At 38.9% G+C, this 24,582-nt stretch overlaps 1 protein-coding gene across 1 annotated transcript in view; it reads left to right on the top strand.

Annotated features, from left to right (window-relative positions):
- Window positions 1-24,582, top strand: part of METTL25 (methyltransferase like 25) — a 169,247-nt gene that overhangs the window by 6,126 nt on the left and 138,539 nt on the right. Inside the window, exon 2 of the mRNA XM_044677743.1 lies at window positions 20,712-20,876. Coding sequence (XP_044533678.1) covers window positions 20,712-20,876 — 165 coding nt within the window. The remainder of the gene's footprint in view (window positions 1-20,711; window positions 20,877-24,582) is intronic.

The following is a 24,582-nucleotide window of genomic DNA, read 5'->3' as shown; positions in this document are numbered from 1 at the left end:
TCATTCTTATTAAATCAATAGAATTGGTACTGTAACAGTGCTGGTTTGATTGGCAGCAAGCCTCTGGGCACTGCTGGGGAAGGGCTCAGCGCACAGCCTGGCTTCCCGTCCTCCCTGTCGCCATCTTCCTCGGCCCCCTCCCCCCTTCCCTCGGCCGCCAGCGCGCGCCCTCCCTCTCGGGTTCTCTCTTGGGTCGCGAGGTTCCGCTGCCCTTTTACTTATTTATACCCCAGTCCTTGGCGCAGGGGCTGGCACTGGTGGGCACAAAAGCCATCCGTCCCAGCCTTCCCGGAACTCCCCGGCAGCTGGGGGAGGGACAGGCTGTTGTCCCCTAACTTGGGAAGAGTCCGCTGTCGGTCATTTGCCGGCATCCACGAGCTTTGCGACCCCATTTGGGGCTTTCTTGGTCAAGCGGACTCTTGGGGGTGGTTTGCTGTTCTCTCCTGCGGAACGCTCTGCAGCGCCGCTCGGCCCGCTCTCTTGCCTGTGGGTCGGGCACCACAAACGAGTAGCCGAAGAGCGAGCTGCTTTTGTGGAGGGAGTTTGGCCCCGCCGAGATTCCTTGTATCCCTCAGAATCCCAATTTCGGCCGATCCCTGTAAGCAGCTCACGGGCCGGCCCGGCCCGCGCGCCCTTCCTTTTGTCTGGTAGAGTGGAAGCTCTTGGAACCTGCGGGGACCACAGTGTGCCAAGCGGGACAGCTGCCCCCGGGGAAGGGCAGGATGTGGGTGCACCCCCTTTCTGCAGGGACCTCAGGGCAGACTTGGTTGTCCCTTCACTGGCTTTTGAAAGAAAGGAAGGATTTGAACAGAGAAGTGAGAGAAGTCTCTTCTCGGCGTTCAGTGCTTTGTGCATAGGAATAGGAGATGAGGAGAGAACCGTAGCAGTAATGGGCCGGTTCGACCGGAACACCGAGGACCTTCAGACAAGGCACCCGCTTTCCTTGTTATTAGGCCGATATTAGCCCGTTTTTATGTAGGGCATTTATAGGCTGGTTTGCAGAGTTTATGGATATGATCTTGTTGGGTCCTCCTAGCAATCCTGGCTGCTGGTGTTATTAGCCTCATTTGTTCCATGATAGGGACACTGCAGCAGGCGGAAGTGCAGTGATCAGTGCAGGGTCACCCAGCTAGGCAGTGAGGAACTCGGGACTTCCTGTAGTGTTCATTCCCTCTCCATCATTTCCTCCTTGCCATGCCCGGAGCCCCCTTTCTGAGGCTGCGCTGGAGGGACTTCTGAGTGATCAGGGAGGTAGGAAAGATGGGACTAGAGTCCAGAGGGGAAAGCCTGAGGAGAGGGCCCATGTACACAGCGCCTGGAGTCCCTCCCCAGAGAGAGCCAGGCCTGGAGATGGGAGCTCCTGGCCTCAGATCTCAGCCTGGTGACCCTGGGCCAGTCACTTGGCCCCCATTGCCCAGCCCATACTTCATTTCCATTCTAAGATAGAAATGTCAGCTCAGGCCAGGCCCTTCTCCACAGGGAGCTGTCTCTGGGCAACGGGCTCTCCCCAATGGCAGTGATCTTCCTTCTACTCCAAAGGGCTTAATCCTGGGCCAGATGGACATAGATGAGGGTGGTGGGAAGCTGACCAGACCTATTACTTCTAAGGGCCCATCTAGTGCAGCCAGGCAGCATAGTGGATCTAGCGGGGCTTGGAGTCAGAGAGACTCCTCTTTCCAAGCTCAAATCCAGCTTTCTAGCTGGGTGACCCTGGATAAATCACTTCACTCTGTCAGCCCCATTTTCTCATCTGTAAAATGAGCTGGAGCAGGAAATGGTAAACCCCTGGAAGATCTCTGCCAGGAAAACCCCGCATGGGCACAGTCAGAGATAGCCCTAAACTACCAAACAGCATCAAGCCCCCTCTGGGTCTCTTAAAAATGTTTGGATTTGGTTTATCCTATAGAAAGGCCTTGAGGGTTTTTGAGTGGGAACTAAGCTGACTAAAGGGATGTTTTAGGAAGAGGAGGCCGAGGCTACAGCCAGAGCAGCAAGAGAACCGAGGCTCAGAGCACAGCCTGGGTTTGGGGGGTCGAGGCAGGAATGGAAAGGAAGAAGGACACGTCAGAGGCTCTGAGAGATCATCCATGGTCCATGGGCAGAGGGAGAAGCCAAAACCAGCTCAGCGATCCCTCCTTTCTGGGGCCCTCTGAAGGCCCTGCTGGCTTCTAGGAGAAGCAGTGCCCGGAGGGGCCCACAGAACCCCCGGTTAGAAAAGACTCGGAGACCTCCACATGCCGCAGGTTCAGGGAGTCCCTGCCAGGGCTGCCAGGCACAGTGCTGCCCACACCCACACCCGGAAAGCCCGGAGAAGGCTGATTCCTTTATTCCTTCCTTCCTTCCTTCTCTCATTCACTGAGCTTCCTTCCTGCCTGTCCTCCCTGTCTGAGGCTGAGGAGAGCCATAACTAAACCCAACCCTCCGGGCTGCCCTGAAAAAGAATATGGTTCTGTAGGGAGGGCCCAGAATAAGTTAGAATGAATTTAAATTTCGTGGGTCACTTGGGATGAATTGGAGCCTTTGGGTCCTCAGGAAGCAAAAGTAAACCACTTGGTGATGGAGGCCCGGAAGTGCCAGAGTGGTTTTCACAAAGCTGCTTATCCAGGATCCTAGCCGAGGGGCCTCCGAGGGGCCCTATCCCAATGCCTTCACTTTATATGGGGGGGGGGGGGAATAACCACCGGGAGGAAGAGAGCCTCAGAGCAAAACTTGAACTCAGATCCTCTTACTCTAGTGCATGCTGTCTCTGTTGGCAACTTTGCCCTATCCCCAGAGTCAACTAACTTTAATTTGTCAAGTCAGCCAGTTCACGGGTCAGCATTTGTTAAATGCATCCTAGGGGCCATGCACCATTCCAGGTATTGGGGATACAACCACGACTCCCAGCTTTCAGGGAGCTTACATTTTAGGGGAGGCAAATACACAGACGCATTCATCCGTCCTCATCCTTGTTGTTCCCTTATGTCCTGTTATGTCTGACTCTTCGTGACCACACCACATGGAGTTTTTCTGGTAAAGACACCAGAGTGGTTTGCCATTTCCTTCCCCAACTCATTTTACAGATGGGGAAACTGAGGCCAACAGTTACATGACTTGCCCAGGGTCACACAGCTAGTAAATGTCTGAGGTTGGATTCGCACTCAAGAAGATGAGTCTTTCAGACCCCAGGCCTGGCTCTATCCATTACATCACCTAGCTGCCCCTATGGACACATACAATGCATACAAAACCTAGAAAACAAATACATCATCTCTTTTGGGGAAAATTCAGAGCACTGGATGAGAACTTGGTGTTTGAGCTGAGCTATTTTCACTTGCATTTGCACTTAAGATTAAAGGATGGGCCTTTCAAGTCCTGTTTGCCCTACCACCGCAATTTAGCTGGTTATTTTTGCTCCTTCCAAAATAATTTCTAGGCTAAATCTCTTCCTGTTCTCCCTCTTACCATTCCCTATACCTCATCAATCAATTTTGGCACTTGGAGGGGCCATGAATTCAATTAATATTCTCTTTACCCCTTTTTTATATGTTAAATGATCAGGAGCCTTTAGCTTTGATCCCTAAAATCATGGAACCTAAAACAACTTACAAGTTGTGCCTTTCTAATTTTTCCAGCTATGTAAGTGCTTTCTTCCAAGTCTTTTGAATTCACTTTTCAAATATTTTAATTGTCATAATTTGAGGAGGGGGAGGAGTGGAATGTGTGTGAATGCCTCTGTCGGTTGCTTTTTAAGAAATTTTTAATTTTTTTATTCCAAATGTTTAAAAAGCCAAACAAAACAAGCATTTCAATATATAAAGAAAAAGAAGGCATTACACAAATGAAATCACAGATCTCCTGGGTGTTTAACTTACTTTTCTTCATAGCTACATAGTAGATTCGATCCACTAGTGTCCCAACTTTCCCTCCCTCCCTTCCCACATCACAGAGGCTATCATTAGGGAGGCCAACATATTCATTAGTCTTTTCTGTTTTATCTTTCTGTTCACTTTCTGGAGGTAACTTCTTAGTTTATTCTTATATTATTTGTTCTGTGGCAGTGTGTAATGTTCATTATCTTGTGTAGTTCTTTCCAGGTTTAAAAAAAATTAGTTTGTCTTTTCTTATGGTGCAGTAGTATTCCATCACAGTCATATACCACAATTTGTTTAGTCATTACCCAGTTAATGGGCATCCCCTCAGTTTCTAATTCTTTGCTGCCACAAAGAGAACTACTATGAATATTTTGGAACATATGGGTTCTTTTTCTTTTTCCCAAATCTCCTTTGTTAGATCTAAGTAGCCAAAATTTTTCAAAAGTCTAGATATAGATTCATTTCAATTACTGTAGTCCCTTTCATTCATTCATTTATTTTTTTCTTACAGAGCTCATTTATGGCTTATTTAATTCATCATTTAATTAATCAATTAATTTTTATAATTCTCACTATTAAAATTCCAATCTCCCTGGCAAACTTATTATTCCTCTTTAAATTCAAAACTGTTTATTGTTCATTATTTTAATTCTCTAAATGTTTCTAAAGGGATTTATGTTACATTAGGAAGAATTGGACTTGTTTACTAAGATCCTTCTTATCATTCTTTAAACTGGCGACTTTTTACAAATCTTTCAGTCCTTCTTCACAAATTATTCAAACGTTTGTCACCAGTTATTTTTAGGAGATGGTTATCCCACTATTTTATTGTCCTCAAATATCTCGTAGTTGGGCAAGCTTTGTATAAAGAGAATTTTTTGCAAGTGTCATCAGTCTTTGTGACTACATGTATAAACCTCTAAAACTTCATCATTAATAATTTTTCTTATAATGGGCAGATTTTGAAAAGCAATTCACCTTAGACATATATTCATTTGAGTTTCTTTTCAGTCGATCTCTCTTTCAAACTATAAAGCAGCAAACAAAATTTATAACCTCAATTGTATTTTACTAATTTTTTTGCTAGTTTTAACCCTCCTTGTATCTTCCTGGTCACAATGTATTTGAAAAAATAATAGCATCTTTTTTTTATCACAAAAAATATAGCCTCAAAATGTAAATTCACTGGATTAAGGGAGACCTTTTCAGTGTCTTCCTAGAGAAAATGCTCATCTCCAGGATAATGGGAAAAATGGCAACAACCTTGCCAGAGTCACAGATATAAACTGGGCACAGCACAATATAAGGTTTTTTTTTAACTATGAAAAACTTATCTGTTGGCCAGATGGTAAAATGGAATAAAAATATTCCATTTTTAATGTCTAAAACTATTTATTTTAAAGCTGCCAGTAAAAGAAAAAAATGCTATATGGATATTGTACATTATTAGTGCTTTTGGTATTTCGTGATTCTCAGGTCTGACTGTCTCTCATCAGCTAAAAGCTCTTAGTAGCTGACTGTTATAGAATAAAATATATAATCCACTTAAGGCTCTTTCGTAGTCTTAACTCCAGCCTACCTTTCAGACCTTATTCTACACTATCACTTTCCTTCTTTCCAATGCAATCCCCCTTGCTATGCTCTGGGTGTAAATGTTAGAGGAGTCACTAGGATCTCAGCTGTTTAAATTCACATTAATTTAAACCAGAGATTTTATTTTCAATATTTCTGACTTACACACACACACACACACACACACACACACACTTCTGCCCTTTAGAAATGATGTGTTTATGGGGCTGTTTCATATTTCAACAGCAGTAGCCACATCACAATTCTGTCTAGACTGAAACAGAAAAGAATGACCATGGTTTCTTTCCTGTTTGATGCTAGATCACAGGGAAAAAGCAGTATACCCAATTTAAATTGTCTAGGTTGGCATTGTGTTTGTTCTCTCCATGGAATTGAAAGGTGACCTCAACATTGAAACTTGACTTGGTTGGTTAAGAAACTGCATATAGTTAGAAAAAAAATGATCAGGCAATGAAGAAAAGTTTTAAGTTTTCTGTGAATTTATTTTGCAGACTTCCCTTACTTTGTTTAATGTTAATAGCCAAGAGACCATTTTAGTGATAATAGAAAAAATTCTTTATACCCACTTCTTAGAAAATATATTTCCAGATGAAAAATGAAATTTTAGAGAAGTAAAAAAATATGGCAAAACAAATTAATTCTAAGTAAGGATATTATACAAGATGAGAAAAGCTCAATGTAGTTATGCTATTGGAGTCTGTGAATTAGATATAACTTAGTTCTGCTTATTGTTATATAATATAATTATTATAAACATAATTATTTTATGTTAATTTGTTATTGTAAATCTAATTATTTTATGTTAATCATTTGTTATGTGCCTAATTGGTGCAAGGCATTTTGTTTTCAGGAAGGAGCGTTTGGCAGTAGAGTTGTACTTTGATTAAATTAATCATCAGGGACCGAAGCTGCTTTATTTGAAGTCTACTATATTACAAAAAGGTATTGACTGTCTCAAGAAATATGATTGTTGAGACCCTTCGGGATGCTAAAAGCTATCCTATTCATTTTTTAGAGGGCGTGTTTTTAGAGAATATAGGAGAGGAAGGAGCAAGAGTTCTGGTCTTGGGTTTCTGGCGACATCATAGGGGAGGCTGTGTTCTGCAGAGGATGGACTCATCATGGCTCACACACTCACCCCGAAAGCACCACAGTGACTGTGAAAGATGAGGCCGACGGATGACCTGGATTTAGAGTTTCTGTTGTTGTTTACTGCCTTCATGTCCGTAAGCATGTGATGTTCCCTCTCCTGTCCATAGTTCCCTTACCTTCTAGCTTATGTGATGCTATAATGTGAAAAATGACAGTCTATCTTCTCCTGATGACTAAACAACTTGGCTTGTAGCTTTGAAGCTGGCATGTAGGATAGGGATCAAGGGAGAAAATACCGTTAGCCCCTACTTTAAAAAAAAAAAAAAAGGATTTTAAGTGGACAACTACCATTTTCTGTCAAGAAAAGAAAACTTTTTTTGGAAATCTTTCAGTTTTGAGTATTATCTAAAATCAGCAGAGGCAGTTTTGAATGTTTGCTACACTAAAAGGAATTAAGAGGAAAATAAACTAAGTTTAGATATCCTTGAATAGTCTTATTATTTTTTTTTTTTAGAGTCTTCTATTCAAGGGGACTAGCAAGATTGGAGATGCTTAGTTGGGAATGAACATGGCATAGTCAAAGGACAGTGATGAGAATGGAATCACAGGAACAGAATATTCATAGTGTTGAGCAGTATGGTAGGAAACAAATATAGTAAGCTTGGAGAATCCAGGTTTTCATTTTTTTAAATTATGAAACCGAAGCACAGCTTCAAGTATAATGCTGGATGAGGATTTGCATGAAGTGAATTCTAGTGTATGACTTCAGGCAGATCACTTAGGCAACATTTTTTTTCCACTTTAAAGCATAACTTGAACCAAGGGTTTTCCATCCCCAATATTGTTCTTTTCCTGCTGCCTTTTTAAAATAAATGTGTGTGTGTGTAAACACACACACATATATATAACACGTAATCTGTTCAGCAAGACAAAACAATTTCTGTTTCCTAATATGGTATGCTTTAAGATTACCTTTAGATTCATATTTTAATTAGACTTAAGAAAAATATCTTGTGAGTTTCCTCCCTGGAGAGGAAAAAAGAATGCATAATTAGTTCAAGAGTGGACAGATAAGCAAAGGGTGATATGGATGGATCTTCCTGATTCAGAGGTCAGGGAGCACAGCTGCGGATTCCAAGCCACAGTGGTCAAAGCCTTTAGACAGGACATCACCTGATCACCTGACTGAGAACAGTTATTGTCTCTGAGATTGGTGCTACAGATTCTCTGGACATTCTGTGTTGATTCTCTTAGCTTTGTGGCTGAATAGAACACATTTATAATGAATACATTCTCATCTCTCCTTTTTGGGTGGAAGAAATACAATGTGTAGTCGACTCTACATTTATAAAATTGTTTAGTGAATAGTTTGACTAAATTCAAAATACTTTTGGAACGGTTGAATCTGTTAAATGCATTTTAGTTGAGGTTAACATTGTCATAGCAAAGACATGTGAATCCTTTAATAAAACACATCTCATCCTTTTCCAAGAAAATAGTTTACATGCAGAAATGATTTATTGACTGAATTCACTTGCAGTGATGAACTAAATCATATTAATGTGGCCAAAAAGTATCTTAGGAAAAAGCTGGGTGTTAAAAAGTTATATTTTTAAAGCAATAGTATGTATTGTTTCACACCTTAAGTAGAGTAGGGGATTAGGTATTAATATAAACATTTATAGAATATATGTCAGGCCATCAATAGTGTTCAAAAGTTTTGCTAAGAAGGATTTTAACTCTTGACTAAACATAGTTCAAAGCAAGTATAAAAAACCTAAGGCTTCAAGATCGCTGAGAGGAGGCAGCATGGTGTAGTGGATAGAGTTCTGGCCTTGAATCCAGGAAGACCGGAATACAAATCCTGTCCTAAAGAGACCCCCCTGTTAGGCAGTATATATTTGGGAAGCCTACCATTTGAAAAATTCTCCATTCAATGAGTGAAAAGCATAAGAGTTAATTGTTTTCCGTATAGGTTAAATTCTTTTGTTAAAATAGAAAATCTACTGTCCTGCAATGGAAATTTTTTTTACCCACAATCAAGGGCCTATGTTAATAGAACCCTTTATTTTTCATACAAAGAATCCATGCTTTGGTGCAACCTGAGTTGAAGTTATACCTCAGATACCCACTTTGTGAGTTACAGTCTATGTGTGAGTTACACTCAAATTGACTACAAGTCAGAGTCAGAGACCTCGTTTTCTCATTTGTAAAATGAAAGGATTGGACACTAAATGGACTTTAAGATTCTTTGAAGCTCTTAAGGATCCTTAGGAGAAAGGGCTGCTTCCTTCTTTTCCTTTATCTTCTGTAGTTCCTGGCATGGTATTGAGCATTTTCTCAAGTGTTTAGAAAATACTTGTGTATTTATAGATTTATTAAACATCTCCTGGTCTCTTGTGACAACTGCCATTATATACACTTTAGATGATGGTGACTTATGGTGCTGCATTCAGCAACAGAGTCTTTCAGGGGTCTCTCCTCAGAGATTATGATGCTATCCCTGTCTTTTTTACTAGATTCTGCTCCAGTCATTTATTTGAACTCTGCCTTTCTGTTTCAAATTCATCCCATTCACATTCTTAGTTATCACGACCAACTGTACATTTCACTCCATCCTATTTTTTTCTGATTCTTCTCTTGCTCTCTTTATCCTTTCCCTAAAGTATATGTTTTACCTCTGACCACGATTTTCTTTTGTATGCCCTCCCTTTTATCATTGCCTCCCACTCCACTGTCTTATCCTCTTCCCCTCTTTTTTCCCTATTGAGTATGGATTTCTACATTCGTGTGTGTGTGTGTGTGTGTGTGTGTGTGTGTGTGTGTGTGTGTTTTTCTAAGGAGTAAGGTTCAACCTTTGCCTACCTCCTTTCACCCTATTTTCCCTGCCACCTTAAAAGCTTTTACTTTTATTTGAGAAAAATTTTCCCATTCTGCTTTTCCATTTCCATTTCTCCCAGTGCATACTTTTTCTTACCCCTACATTTTTTTTGACATCATTTCAACATAATCGACTCACACCCATGCCCTCTGTCTAAACTCCTTTTAATTTCTTTAATAATGTTAAAATTCTTAGGAGTTACAAGTCCTACTCCCACAAAGGAATGTAAACAGTTTGACCTTATTGAGTCCCTTATGATAAGTCTTTCTTCTTTACCTTTTCATGCTTCTCTTGGGTCTTGTGTTTGAATGTCAGATTTTTTTATAGAACTCTGGCCTTTTAATCGGGAATGCTTGAAAGTCCTCTATTTCATTAAGTGCCTGTTTTTCCCTTGAAGGATGATTGATACTCTGTTTTGCTGTGTAAGTTGTTCTCGATTGTAATCCTAGATACTTTGCTTTCTAGGACATTATTCTGAGGCCTGTGCTCCTTTAATGTGAAAGCTGTTAAATCTTGTTTGAGCTGGACTGTGATTCCACAATATTTTAATGGTTTCTTTTGGGCTGTTTGCAATATTTTTTCCTTGACCTGGGAGCTCTTGAATTTGGTTATAATATGCCTGGGAATTTTCATTTTAGGATCTCTTTCAGGAGGTGATTGGTGGATTCTTTCCATTTCAATTTTGCTTCTGGATCTAAAATATCAGGGCAGTTTTCCTTCATGATTTCTTTCTTTAAAAAATAAACAACATTGCCTTCTATCTTAGAAACATATCATGTATTGGTTCCAAGGCAGAAGAGCAGTAAGGACTGGGCAATGGGGGTTAAGTGACTTGCCCAAGGTCACACAGCTAGGAAGTGTCTGAGGCTAGATATGAACCTAGGACCTCCCTTCGCTAGGCCTGGCTCTCAATCCACTGAGCAACCTAGTTGTCCCTCTTAGAATTTCTTGAAATATGATGTGTAGGCTTTTTTTTAATAATGATTTTCAAGTAATCCAATAATTCTTAAATTATCTTTTCTCAAATTCCTCTCTTTTCCAGAACTATTTTTTTCTGAACAGATATTTCACATTTTTTCAATTTTTTTCCATTCTTTTGATTTTGATTTATTTTTTATTGATGTTTCATGGAGTCATGAAACTTAGCTTACACTTGTGTAGGTCTAATTTTTAAAGAATTATTTTCTTCAGATTTTGATTTATTTTTTATTGATGTTTCATGGAGTCATGAAACAGCTTACACTTGTGTAGGTCTAATTTTTAAAGAATTATTTTCTTCAGTGAACTTTGTACCTCATTTTCCATTTGACCAATTCTGCTTTTTTTTTTTTTTTTAAATCCTTACCTTCCGTCTTGGAGTCAATACTATGTATTGGCTCCAAGGCAGAAGAGTGGTAAGGGTAGGCAATGGGGGTCAAGTGACTTGCCCAGGGTCACACAGCAACCAATTCTGCTTTTTAGTAAATTTTTTCTTCATTGAATTTTTATGCCTCTTTACCATTAAACTTATTCTATTTTTTATAAATGATTGTTTTTTTAGTATTTTTTGCACCTCATTTAATATGGCATTAATTCTCTTTTCATAGTTTTCTTGCATTGTTTTCATTTCTTTTTCCAATTCTTCCTCTGCCACTCTTATCTCTTAGTTTAACTCTTCCAGAAATTCTTATTGGACTCATGTCCAATTAGTATATTTTCTTTGAGGCTTCACTTGTAGCTGATTTCTTATTATTGTCTTCTGAATTTGTGTCTTTGTCTTTATTGCCACCATAGTAGCTTTTTTGTTTGCTCATTTTCCCAATCTTTTTATTCACTGTGAGCTTTTTGTTAAAAGTGGGTTCTGCATACGTGGGGTTGGGCAGGGCATTGTTTTAAGCTTTAAGTTTTTTGTTTTCTGAGTTAGTTCTGGGAGTCTGCAAATTTTTCGGTGCTTCTAAGGTAGTATGATCTGGGGAGTTGAATGGTCAGGGTTCTTCTGTTCTATGCTCACATCTTTACCCAGGAAGGGCTCCTACTCTTCTGTAGGTAAAAGTACTAGCATTCATCTTGACCTAGAACAGTGACTAGGTTCTCTGCTCTCTTGCAACCTCCTTCTTAGCACATGGAAGTTCCTTTTTTTACCTTTACCTTGGCCAAGTGTAGCCATCATAACTTTACAATATTGAATTTCTTTTGGCATAGTTCTTTTTTATTGTTCTCTTCACTTGCATTGTTTTAGTTATTATACATATTATTTTCCTGTGTCTCTTACTTCACTGTGTATTAGTTCATATATCTTTCCATGCTTCTCAAAATTTTCCATATTTGAGGGGGCAGCTGGGTAGCTCAGTGGATTGAGAGCCAGACCTAGAGATGGGAGGTCCTAGGTTCAAATCTGGCCTCAGCCACTTCCCAGCTGTGTGACCCTGGGCAAGTCACTTGACCCCCATTGCCTACCCTTACCACTCTTCTGCTTTGAAGCCAATACACAGAATTGACTCCAAGACGGAAGGTAGGGGTTTAAAAAAAAGGGGGGGCAGCTGGATGGCTCAGTGGATTGAGAGCCAGGCCTAGAGACAGGAGGCCCTAGGTTCAAATCCAGCCTCAGACACTTCCCAGCTGTGTGACCCTGGGCAAGTCACTTAACCCCCATTGCCTATCCCTATAACAAATAAAAAAAATTAATATTAATATAGAAGGATATATATAAAAAAGATATTAGGGTTAAAAAATATAAAAAAATTTTTCCATATTTGCAATTTTTAAGGTACAGTAATATTCCATTAAATTTGGATACAAACATTTCTTTAGCTATTTCCCTATGCATCAATTGATAAGCATTTATTTTGGATCCAGTTCTTTGTTACCACAAAAAGGGTAACAGTAACTATTTTGGTGCATATGGGGCTTATCTGTTTTCAATATCTCTTGGACATATACCCAACAGCAGAGATTTTTTTGAGTCAAAACATATGACTATTTTAGTCACTTTTTTTCATAATCACAGTTGTATTTTAGAATTCTTGGACCTATTCACAATTTTATCCATAATATATTAGTGTGCCTAAAGTACTCCCCCTAACATTGACTATTTCCCTATTTTGTTCTTTGCCAGTTTTCTGTCAGTGAAGTAAAAGTTAAAATTTGTTTTGATTTGCATTTCTCTTGTTATAGCTTATTTTGAGCCGTCTTCCATGTAGTTAGTAGGTCATATTTTTTTATATCCTTTCATTTATAGTCTTACGTGTTTGTGTTAGCATGCTATAAATCTTGAATTGACCCTTATCAAATATTTAATGCAAATTTTTCCCAGTTGAAAATTTTTCTTATTCTGATTACCTTAATTTTTTTAGGCTAAAGTTTTTCATTTATATTTCACTTGCACAAGAATTTTATAGAATTGAGAAAATAATGTAATACAATAGTCGCCACTACCTTTTATGTTTGCCTTTTGGATGAGAGAGAAATAAAAATACCTTTACTTATCTTTTCCATTCTTGTATAATTTTCTCCCCAAGATATTTTGCAAATAAGTCCCTGAATGTTTTTATGACCACTTGTGTGTGTCATAGAGTCACTTCCCACTAGAGTTTCTTCTTCATGTTCAGTCCTGACCAGCCAGCCTCTCTTCCTAATCTCACCTGAAAGATGTCAAATTCACATGTGGTGACTATACAAAAACTGTTCCATTTCATGCTTATTTTTTGCCCTTTCAATTATATTTGCAATTATCAAAAAGAATCAGTGATTTACTTAGATCTCAATTACTGGAGTTCTCTACAAGTCAGTTTTCTCCCTTACTACTATTGTTTTGGGAGGGAATGCTATTTATAACTTCATGCCACCCTCATATACAGTGTTTTGTAAATGAACTTGTACTCTAAATCTTATTTGCTCTTACATGTCTTGTATCACTCCTTTTCAAGCACTTAAATATTTATGAAGGCAATTTCTGGATTTTTTTACTTCTTTGGTTTGTGACTCTTTGGCTTTCATTGAATTCTCTAATAAATGGTGATTATCAGACTTAATGTCTTTTATTTCATCTATCTCCCTGCCCACAAGTTTTGTTTTCAGTTTTTTTGGAATTAAGAACTGGTTTAGAAATATGATGGGTGTCTTTTATTTTTATACTTTTTATACCAGTCATTTTCCCCTTAATGTCCTCCCCCCCAAAGTTAAAAAAAAAAATTAAAATCTCTGTTGTAATGGTTAAGACATTTAAGCATTTCTTAGCAAATTAAGTAAAATCAATAGCTACCAGTGTGACTATATCTGATCATTTATATTGCATTCTGTTGCATTTCATCATCAGTTGGGAAGAGTTCAGACAAGTTGGAGTGAAATCACTGTTACAGTCATCTTCTTATCTTTATTCTTTCTATTTATTATTGGTTTTTTGTCTTTGTTCTCATTGATAGCAAGTTTTTGTAAACATACAATTTTGCCATGCTATTTAAGACATCCCATGATCAATGCTTTCCTTCTGTTTTCTTAAAGAAAACATTATAAGTTTGAGGTTATTTTTAACGTAGGTGCTTCTGACTTCTTTAATCTCTTTTTCACAATTTTCTATATTAATTTTCACTCTTCTTTCCTGTACCTACCTCAACATTGTAGTATCTAGTGTTAAAGTAAATGCAGCCTTAACTTGGAGGATCATATCAAGGTCTTCATGGAATTTCTGTACTTGATTTTCTGCTACCATTATTGGCATTTAAGTTGGCAGTCATCTTCCATGTATGTGATCTTTGCTTATGCTCAGTGTGAGCACTGCAAAACAGCGCAATGAAGATGGTCATGAGATGGAGTTCTTGTTGCCTGTGGCATACCTTGAGTGGCTTCATTTACAGGAAGCCTGTCCATTTTGTCAATGCTTAAGACCTGCATCAGCTCATTAATTGTTAGACAAAAATCTAACAGTAAGAAAGCCAGCAGTGACATTAACTCTGGAATGTGATTGAAGGAATGAGTAATTTTTAGTACAATGCCTTCCACCTAGCATGCTTTGGAGTTCTAAAACATCTTTCTTACAAGAACTCTATGAATAATGTTGTGCGATTGTGACTATTATCATTTTAAAGGTGATGAAACCAATGGCTCGCAGAACTTGTTTCTTTACTAGTGTTATATATAACTCCTCTGTGGTCAAGCCTGGACTTGAACTATTCTTTAGACTCCATATCCAGTGACCCTTCTGCTTTTTCTTGGTACTTTCCACTGGAGATGTCAACAAAATGAACAATTTTAATACAGTTGATTTTAACCATCACTAAGCATGAAAGAAATATATGTCCTTCACAACATGAAATTTGGATAATTTTAAACTGACTGAACTGGAGTGGAATAGCATAAGGATTTCTATTTGAAGCCATAATAATCTATAAGTGCACCCAACTAGTGAGAGAGTAAATAGGGAGGGCGGTTCCCAGGGGCTCTCTCCTTCAGATATATATATATATATTTAAACATCCTCCTTCAGGATATTAAAAGTTTAAAACTGCTGTCAAAAGGGAGGCTTCTTTGACACCTCTCACTATTACACATAGCATCAGTGATGGTAGACAGTAACAGCCCCAGACTGACATACCATAAAACATGGAAATTATAATAAGTCTGTTGTTCCTACATTTCCAAACTTAGAAAAGACCCATCAGAGAGTTTACATTCTGCTAAATAGTATCACTCAACGGACGTTATCTTACAGAAATTGACCAGTTTATTTTTTTAATTATAAAGTGATGATTGTTAAAAAGAAAAGATCTGTCTTGTACGACTGAATCCCTCAATCATTTTTCTAAAATAATTGTAATTAGAGGAACCTTTTGTCACATTGCCAGGACAATCACAATTAGAAACTAAATAAAACATGACTTTTAGCTCACATTGGGTTGAAATTTTTGCTAATAATTTCAGTATAAAAGAGTGACTAGACTGCTAGAACAGTTATATTGATTGGAACCTTCATCCATCCAACAGAAACATCACATTTCTTTCTGCTGGCAACCTTGTCCCTTGATTGACTAGTATAGTAGTCCCTCAGCACTTAGAGATTTAATACTCTGTCTCTATCACACTCTACGAAATTGCTGCCCTGGAACCTGGGGATGCTGAGACAGCCCTTAAACCTGAGCCTTTTACTTAATAGCTTGCTGAGTTGTCCCTGCTATATCATGCCTAAACATTTCTATGTGGTTTTTATTACTTTTGGCTGCATTAGTACATCTAGCCTGTATGATGTCCAAAGAACTCAATGTGCTACTCAAAATGTCTTAAATAATTCACCATAGAATTTATATAATTTAAATGTCTTTTGCATTTGATGCTAAACTAAGAGTAGTATACATCTTGGAGCATTTTACAAAAATGTACAAACTTGTGAACTAGTCTTTCTCTCTCCTCAAAACAGTAAACATTCATATTGTTATACTATTACTTAAACAAACTTACATCTTTGATACTTTTCCCTTCACAAGGCATGCATGATTTTTGCTTAAAAACCAAAGCATAACATGTAAAATTTCTGTCAGATTGCTTATCATCTCAGGTAGTGGAGAGGAGAGAGAGGTTTGGAAGAAAAGAAAAGAATTTGGAACAAAAAACTAATGGACCTTGCACATGTATATACGTAAATATATATGTATATAAATACAATCGATTCTCAACTTTCACTGCAATAATCTTCCTAGAAAACAAAATGAAAGTAAAAAATGCAAATACATTGAACCTATTGAAAATGGGGTATTAGGTTTTCATGACTACCCAAAACTATAGTCCTTCAATAAAGATTTTGAAAATACACTTTTTCTGCACATGTTTCTTTACAACAAAATATTAATTTTGATAATATGCACTTTTCCCAATACAGTAACCATGAAATAAAGTGCAGTATACAAAATAAAATCCATAGCATGCAAAACTTTTTTCTCACCAATAATTCCTAGAATTTTGTAAACTTTTGTGCTAACATCTCAATAAAAAAAACCAGATTTTGATTTCAGATAATATTCACTTTTTAATAGCACATGAAATCCACAGTACCATAAAAATTATGCAGCAAATAAAATTCTTAAAATGAAAACTTTCTAAAATTCATTCATTTATTTAATTTAGAATATTTTCCATGGTTATATGATTCATGTTCTTTTCCTCCGCTCCTCCCACTCCCCTCCTGTAGCCAACGAGCAGTTTCACTGGGTTTTACATGTGTCATTGATCAAGACCTATTTCCATATTATTGATATTTGCACTAGAGTGATCATTTAGAGCAGTGGTTCCCAAAGTTTTTTGGCCTACCCCCCCTTTCCAGAAAAAAATATCACTTAGCCCCCTGGAAATTAATTTTTAAAAAATTTTAATAGCAATTAATAGGAAAGATAAATGCACCTGTGGCTATCACTGCTCCTCCGGATCGCTGCAGCACCCACCAGGGGGTGGTAGAGCCTACTTTGGGAATCGATGATTTAGAGTCTTTCTTCATCCCCAGTCATATCCTCATCGACTTGTGATCAAGTAGTTGTTTTTCTTCTGTGTTTCTGTTCCCACAGTTCTTTCTCTGGTTGTTGATAGTGTTCTTCCTCATAAATCCCTCAGAATTGTCCTGGATCATTGCATTCCTGCTAGCAGAGAAGTCCATTGTACCACGGTATATCAGTCTCTGTGTACAATGCTCTCCTTATCTGCTCCTTTCACTCTGCATCAATTCCTGGAGTTCGTTCCAGTTCACAAGGAATTCCTCCAGTTCATTATTCCTTTCAGTAAAGTAGTATTCCATCACCTATAGATACCACAATTTGTTCAGACATTCCCCAATTGAAGGACATACCCTCATTTTCCAATTTTTTGCCACCACAAAGAGTGCAGCTATAAATTTTTTGTGCATGTATTTTTCCTTATGATCTCTTTGGTATATAAACCCAGCAGTGGTATGGCTGGATCAAAAGGCAGGCAAGCTCTTTTAAAGCTCTTTGGGCATAGTTCCAAATTACCCTCCAGAATGGTTGGATTAATTCACAACTACACCAGCAATGGATTAATGAATGAAAACATTTTTTAACCTGAATCTTGCATTTATTCTGTGTCAGATGGTATTGTGAATGTTGTTGCTGGGACCTTGACATCACTTAGAGCCCAAAGGACTTGCACTGTACTTTGGGGGCATAATTGCCCCACAATACTTGACTATTTAAGGCAAATAATGAAAATATCCAACAAATGCACAGGGAGCTCTTAAAAAAAAGGTAAAATGACCAAGAAAGACCAGTGAAATGCCTCATAGGATACCAGCCATGCCAGAAACCTGCACTTGCCGTGTCTCTCATTTTTTCTCTTTTGCATATAGTTGTGAATTGGCTCCAGAATCCAAAGACTCCTTCTTGCCTGTCCAGCCTTCTTATACTCCCTCTACCTGTCTGCAGTCAGGTTACTCTGGCTTACTTGTTTTTTCTTACATGTGACAACCCACTTGCTGTCTGTGCCTTTACACTGGCTGTCCCCGTGCTGGGATGCTTTACCTCACCTCAGCCTTTTAGCTAGAGAAACTAAGTTAGGGCTTGCCTCAGATCTCATCTCCTGTTGGAGGCTGGTATGAACTTGATGGTTCACAGGTTGTCTCCCCCATTAGAAAACTCCTTGTAAGCTCATTAGTAAGTTCCATGAGGGCAGCAACTGGTTTTACCTTTCCTTCTATCCCCAGCATTTTGTACAGAACCAAGAAGATGCCGAGTGAATAATAAATGCTTGATAACTGACTGACTGATTAGAGCACCTGCTAATTTGCTGTAATTCGGAGCTTATTAATAGATTGTATAGGATGATTGATCTAGTGCTGGAATGACTTAAGAGATAATCTAGACTAATTTGTTCCTTTTAGGGAGGTAGTAAGTGGCAGAGATGGGATTGGAACCTACTACCTGGCCTTTTTCTTCTACACAATGCTCTTCTTGGGCTCCCAGCAGCACAGGGATTAATTTAAAGTATCTGAAATCTCGTTTGCAACAACAAAGAGCCCTGAGATACATGAGAAAAATGGAGAAAAACTCATTGCCAAGAAGGTACAATTTAACATCTTGGGCTAGATTGTACACGAAAGTATATAGGCCATTTGGGAGACAGAATGTGCAGTCACCAGGACAAACCTGGCATAAGTTAATTTAAATGTTAACCTCTGAGAGAGAAACTTGGCTCTGCACATATCAAGGAGAGGAATAAAACCATTAGTGAAAAAGCAGTGTAAATGCTCCATATTTGTCTTTTGCAGAGGTATCTTCAATGCCCCTCACGAGTAAGTGGTGATGCCCCACACATATGTAGCCAGTTAGCAGAATTGTCTGAGATAGACTGTTCCACTTGGCACTAGCCTTTGTCTCAAACTTAAAAAAAAAATAGACATATGGTGTTGTCTTTTTTTTTAAGAGTTAATATAGGAAAAAGTAGATTCCTATTAAGATTTGCAGTTTTTTCAATATAAACACCTTATTTTGTTAAGAAAGGTTATATTTAGATTTCTGTAATCATCCTTGGCTACCACCTTGAATTTTTTTTTTCTATACAAGTAATTTCCAAATGTTCTTTATATCTTTAAAGCCTTATCAACTCCTGACTTAAGACCTCAGTGCCCCACTCCTAATTTGATGGTGACTTTTTAGCCTAAGCCCTTTTTAAACATAATATTTTATTTTCTACCAATTACATGTAAAAAAATTTTTAATATTCATCTTAAAAATTGGGAGTTCCAAATTCTCCCCCTCCTTCCCACTCTCTCTCCCATCCCTCCCTGAGATGTAAACAATCTCATATGGATTTTTCATGTGCAATTTTTCAAAACATTTTTCAATATTATTCATTTTGTGGAAGAGATTGCTAATGAATGAGATGAAAAAGGAAGAGGAAGAAGAAGAAAAGAGAGGAGGAGAAGAAAGAAGAGGAGCCTCTTCTCTCTTTTCCCCTCTTCTCTCTTCATCTGTCTGTCTTTCCTCCCTGTCCATATAAAGAAGTAACATTTCTAGCAAAATGGCTTTTGCCATACTTCGTACTCTTATATATTCTAGAAACTCATATTACTATTGATACCTCAGCATGGATAGAGCAAAGCACTTGGAGTCAGGAGATTTTTAGTATAAATCTCACCTCCAACCACCTGTGAAACCATGAGTAACTCACCTTCTGTCTGCCTTAGTTGCTCCTACCTCCCAAGGTTGATCTGAGGAGAAAATGAGAAAATGTACCAATAAAGAACTTTATAAATCTCTTAAAGCATTCTATAAATGCCAGCTGTTAATACTGTTGAATAATTGAGTGTAAATTATACAGATCTCTTCTAGTACAGTACTACCAAAAGAGTCCAATTGGTCAATAGATCATCCCTTATTTTTTAGGTGAAGCATTTGGCTATCCATTGTTGTTTGTCACAAAAAAAAGTATCTGCCAAAAGAATGGACATAAACATATTTTACATATGTTTTATATATTTATATACGTTTTGTAAAAACAATATTTTTGATTCAGTTTGCAATAGGAATAATGGGGGATCCTTTTTCATCCTTGCAAAGTAATAACTTGGCCTGAGTAGAATTAGATCAGGAAAGCAAACAGAAAGCACTTCCGTCAGCCTTCTCACACTTAAGTAAACACGCATTTGGAAACTCTATTAACTATTGCTGTATTGGATTTGTGGGATTCTAGTTAAAATGACCATGGAAATTGCCTGTGTTCTTCTTTGCAATGACAGCTTTATCACATGAAGTGTCCTCTTTGGCACTCAGATTGACTAGGCATTTTTTTTAAAGGGGGGGAAACCCACAAATAGTCTATAAGAATTAAATGAGAGAGAAAATGCCTTACAGTAACATCTGTACCAGTGAGGGTGATAACATTGTTCTAAATATGGTGTGGACAGGGTTTAGTGGTGTACAGTTGTACTTTTTTTTAATCCTATAAATTCACAGTTGTAGGTCAGCCAGGACAGTTCATAAATTTAATGACCACATTTCTCCTTAGCCAAATATTAAACCATTTTAGTCCCCTGAAACCAGTGAAAGAAAAGAGAAAGCCAAACTATAATTTGGGGTTAAAATATCTAATTGTCTCTGGTATTGAGCTATGAAATAACCAAAAAGTCTGAATAATAAAGAAGAGTAGGACTGTTTGGTTTTATTTTTACAGTGAAATAAGGATTCCAAATCCTTATTTGTTCTGTGAATCAAACTTTTATATTTTGATCTATTAATTTTTCACTCATGTTTCTTTAATCTCATATTATTAGAGCAAGGCAATTACTCATTAATCTCTAACTTCCTTCTCCTTCTCTGCAGGTATTATTGATTTTCCCAACATATTCTGTGAGAATTCTCAGAAGCTGGTAAATGTGGAGGCCTTTGCTTTAGCAGCTAAATATTATTCTCTGCCATATTTTGGAGTATGCACATCTTTGGAACAATTGCTTATAACACTTAATGGAAATCAACATCAAAGACCTGGTAGGTTTGAATTATTTTTCATTTCTTAGATGAAGAGGTAAATGGCTTCTCTAAACTTAGATGTATTTTTCTCACATCTTTGCTTCAACATAAACTCAAGGATGTCATGTGTCTCGAAGAAACAGTTCTTATTCCTAGCCAATAGATTGATGTCTTCCTTACTTGACTCCCGCCTAGGAAAGAAACTCTCATTTATAGACCTCTAAACTGTCTTCACCTCCCCATGTGTATGACCCTGGAAACCCTGAGCCATCTTTTTTATCACTAACCTCCAACTGAAATTTAACATTTTCTTCAGTTACTTTAAAAACAAAACAAAACAAAACAAAACATTAGTCTGAGAAGGGGTCCACCAGAAGAGGCTTCCCGGAACATGAACTGTCCATGGCAGATTAAAAGTCCTTCCTCTATTGCTTCTGATTATAGGAAGGGCAAGATATCTTGGAAACCAGAGAGCAAAGGCAGATGTGGCCAAGTTTGGAGCACCATGTCTACTTCTAGTAATTTCCTTCTTTGTCCTTTTATACCTGTTGGTATGCACCTGCAGGGTGTCTTCACTGGGTAGAATGTTGGCCTTAGAGTCAAGAAAGCCTGAGTTTAGATCCTTCCTCAGATGCCAGTGACCCGCCTGATCCTAGGCTTGGTTACTTTAGCTTCCTCAGTCTCAGTCTCCCCATTGCCAGAACTGGGATAATAATAGCATCTTAAGATTATGAAAATCAAATGAGATTTTATATATATAAAGAGATTTTGCAACCTTAAAACACTATATAAATGCTAATTATTATTAAAGATAAACCACCATTCCATGGAGTCACTTTTTTTCAAGAATGGGAAAAGTGTGTCAAGAAGAAAATAAGAATGAAAGGAAGAAGGACCACAATTCAGTGGTGAACTAAGCTCCTGGTAGAAAGCTTTTCCCTAAGGAAGAAGAATCTTTACTGGGCACCAAGGAAGGATGACCTGAATCCACAGGCATCACCAGGAGAGCACTTATCTGGAGAAAGCAGTAGCAGTGGTAGTAGCAATGGTCAGAGTAGGGGCAGCCGTTGTAGTAGCCTCAGTGGGGGTAGCAGTAGTAACTGTCCTGTAATAGTGGTAGTGACAAACTGATAGCTAGGCTCTAGATAGTGCTTTAATTTAAGGTTTACAAAGGACCTTAAAAACGCTATTTCAGTTGATTGTCACATCCTGGTGAGGTAGATGCTATTATTATCCCCATCTGGAGGATCCTGAGGCTGAGAGAGGTAAATGACTTGCCCAGGATCACCTCGCTGATGCCTGGTCAGATTTGAAGTCAGGTCTTCCTTAGGTCAGGTCCAGTCCTCTCCCCTACACCAGCCATCCACTTGGTCAGGTTACCAGGGTTGTTGGCTCCTTATTGAGAGTGCTGAGATGCCTGTTGGACAGGCTGCCATACACAGTAGAGACATCTCCTCTCTTCCCTGCCCAGGTATCTATCTGGGGGATGGGGATAAACGGTACCAGAAAGAGCAGCCTCGGAGACACAGCCAGGACTCATGTCCTGCAGGAGGAACCGAAGACCTCAGGAGAATGTTTTTAGGGTCTCTTTTTGGGCCCAGCCACTGATGGGAGAAAGAGAGGGCAGCCTTCAGCCGATTAGACTGGTCTCCTGCAGTCAGCTTTGGGGAGATCATGGACAAGAGTCATACGAGACAGGCAGGTACAGAGGTGGCGATTTCTATTGTTGAGGTGAACTAATGGACTGACAAAATTATAGGTTCATCTGTGTTTGAGGAGATTGATGGAGGGTAGGTGATTCACAGGAGAGTCAGGTTGGGGAAGAAAGTTAAGAAACTGGTGTCTGGGGGCAGCGAAGTGACCCAAGTCAGTTGAGAGCCAGGCTTAGAGAAAGGAGGTCCTGGGATCAAGTCTGGCCTCAAACACCCCCTAGCTATGTGTGACCCTGGGCAAGTCATTTAACCCTCCCTGCCCAGCTCTTCTGCCTTGGAATCAATACACAGAATTGACTCTTAGGTCGAAGGTAAGGTTTTTTAAAAAAGCAAAGAAGAAGCGGATGTCTGAGAAAGAGATTTGTATTCTTGCATCATGGCTTGAAATATAGGATCTTACCAGGGATGGAAGAACTAACAAGGGCCAGCAGAAACATATTTGCCTCGATTCTTCATTTTGAGTCTGGCCTCAGACATCTATGTACGAGTAAAGAAGTATGGAAAATAAAGAAGGTGAGCTGGAGATCCCCAAGCAGGCAAGTTTGCCCCCGTAGGAGTCACAGAGACCTTCTGGGATGGGATCCGTGCCCGGAATATTTCTACAGAAGCCTTTTTAAGAGCAATAAGATAGATAAAAGGAAAGGTGGAGGAGCATTGTATATTAAGGATATGTACTTATGTGAGGAAATCTAGAAACCAGATGGAAGATGCGTCATGGAGAGAATTTGGTGGAGGCATCACGGGGGCAGGGGCTGGAAGCAGTGCCGGGGCAGGACTATCCCACAGGCCACCTGGACAGAAAAAGGAAGGAGACATCACAAGCTTGGCACAGAGGTTTGATGTAGTAGTAATCGGGGATTTCAACGTAACGGACATCTGCTAGAATACTAATTCTGCCAAAAAGGAGAGCACTTGATAAATTCATGACTCGCATTAGTGCTCACTTCACTTTGTAGGTAGGAAAGGAGGTGATGTGGGAAGCTGCTGCTCAGAACCCAATTTTGAGCAATATGAGTTAACTGGAATTCCCTCCTCAGGGTAAATGTTCTCCTCCAGAGTGCACAGTTTCCCTCTCTTTGGTCAGAGTTTTATCTGTTCCTTAGCTGCGCTTTGCTCTCTGGTCTTCATCCCTCTCTCTTCCTCATGACATTCTCCTCTCCTCCAAACTCTTGAAACAGATCAAGTTTACACGTAGTCATTGGATCCGTCACTTCTCTTCCCTTCTCTCTGTCCCTCTGTCTCTTTCTCTTCCTCCTTCCTTTTCTCCCTCCTTCAGTCCCTCCCGTCCTTCCTCCCTCTTTAACCTTAAGGGGACAAAAGCATTTATCTTCACCTCTGGGACAGACACCTGTCTGCACTTTCAGAGTTCTGTCACTTTCCTTTGGCAGAAATACAAATATTAGATACTTAGGTCACTGTTATGTTTGGCTGGTTTTGCATATACTCACCAACAGTCATTTTTACGGGAGCAAAAGGATCCCCTTTTGTTGCCACGTTTCCACATCCCTGTGAGACTCATGACATCATATTTTCTTTCCTTCGTGTAAATTTCAGATTTCGTTCTGTTTTTGATTGTTGGCTTTTGGGGGTGTTTTTTTGTTTTAACCATTGCTTTGTTCGTTAGAATGTAAATGTATATGAGTCTTTAAGTATTTCATCAGTTTCATGGTCTTCTCTTTGACAAGGCTTTGAAATCAGTGACTTGATGGTTTGGGTTCAAATTCATTAAATGTGATTTTATTTTCTGAGCTATGTTACATAGAAAACAGAGGTGTCAAACATGTGGTAGGCCATGCAGCTGTTACACTCCTGCATGCAATAAGAATCAGATTAAAATGTAATTGGGGCACAGCTAGGTAGCACAGTAGATAGAGCACCAAGTCAGAAATTGCAAGAACCTGTATTCAAATCTGACCTCGGACATGTCTCAGCTGTGTGACCCTGAACAAGTCACTTAACTCCATTTGCCAATCCCTTGCTCTTCTGTCTTAGAGTTGTGACAAAGACAGAAA

Source organism: Gracilinanus agilis, chromosome 5, assembly GCF_016433145.1.
Source record: "Gracilinanus agilis isolate LMUSP501 chromosome 5, AgileGrace, whole genome shotgun sequence".
Lineage (NCBI taxonomy): Eukaryota > Metazoa > Chordata > Mammalia > Didelphimorphia > Didelphidae > Gracilinanus > Gracilinanus agilis.
Note: the sequence above shows the minus strand (reverse complement) of the source record. Positions and strands in the feature narration are given on the sequence as shown.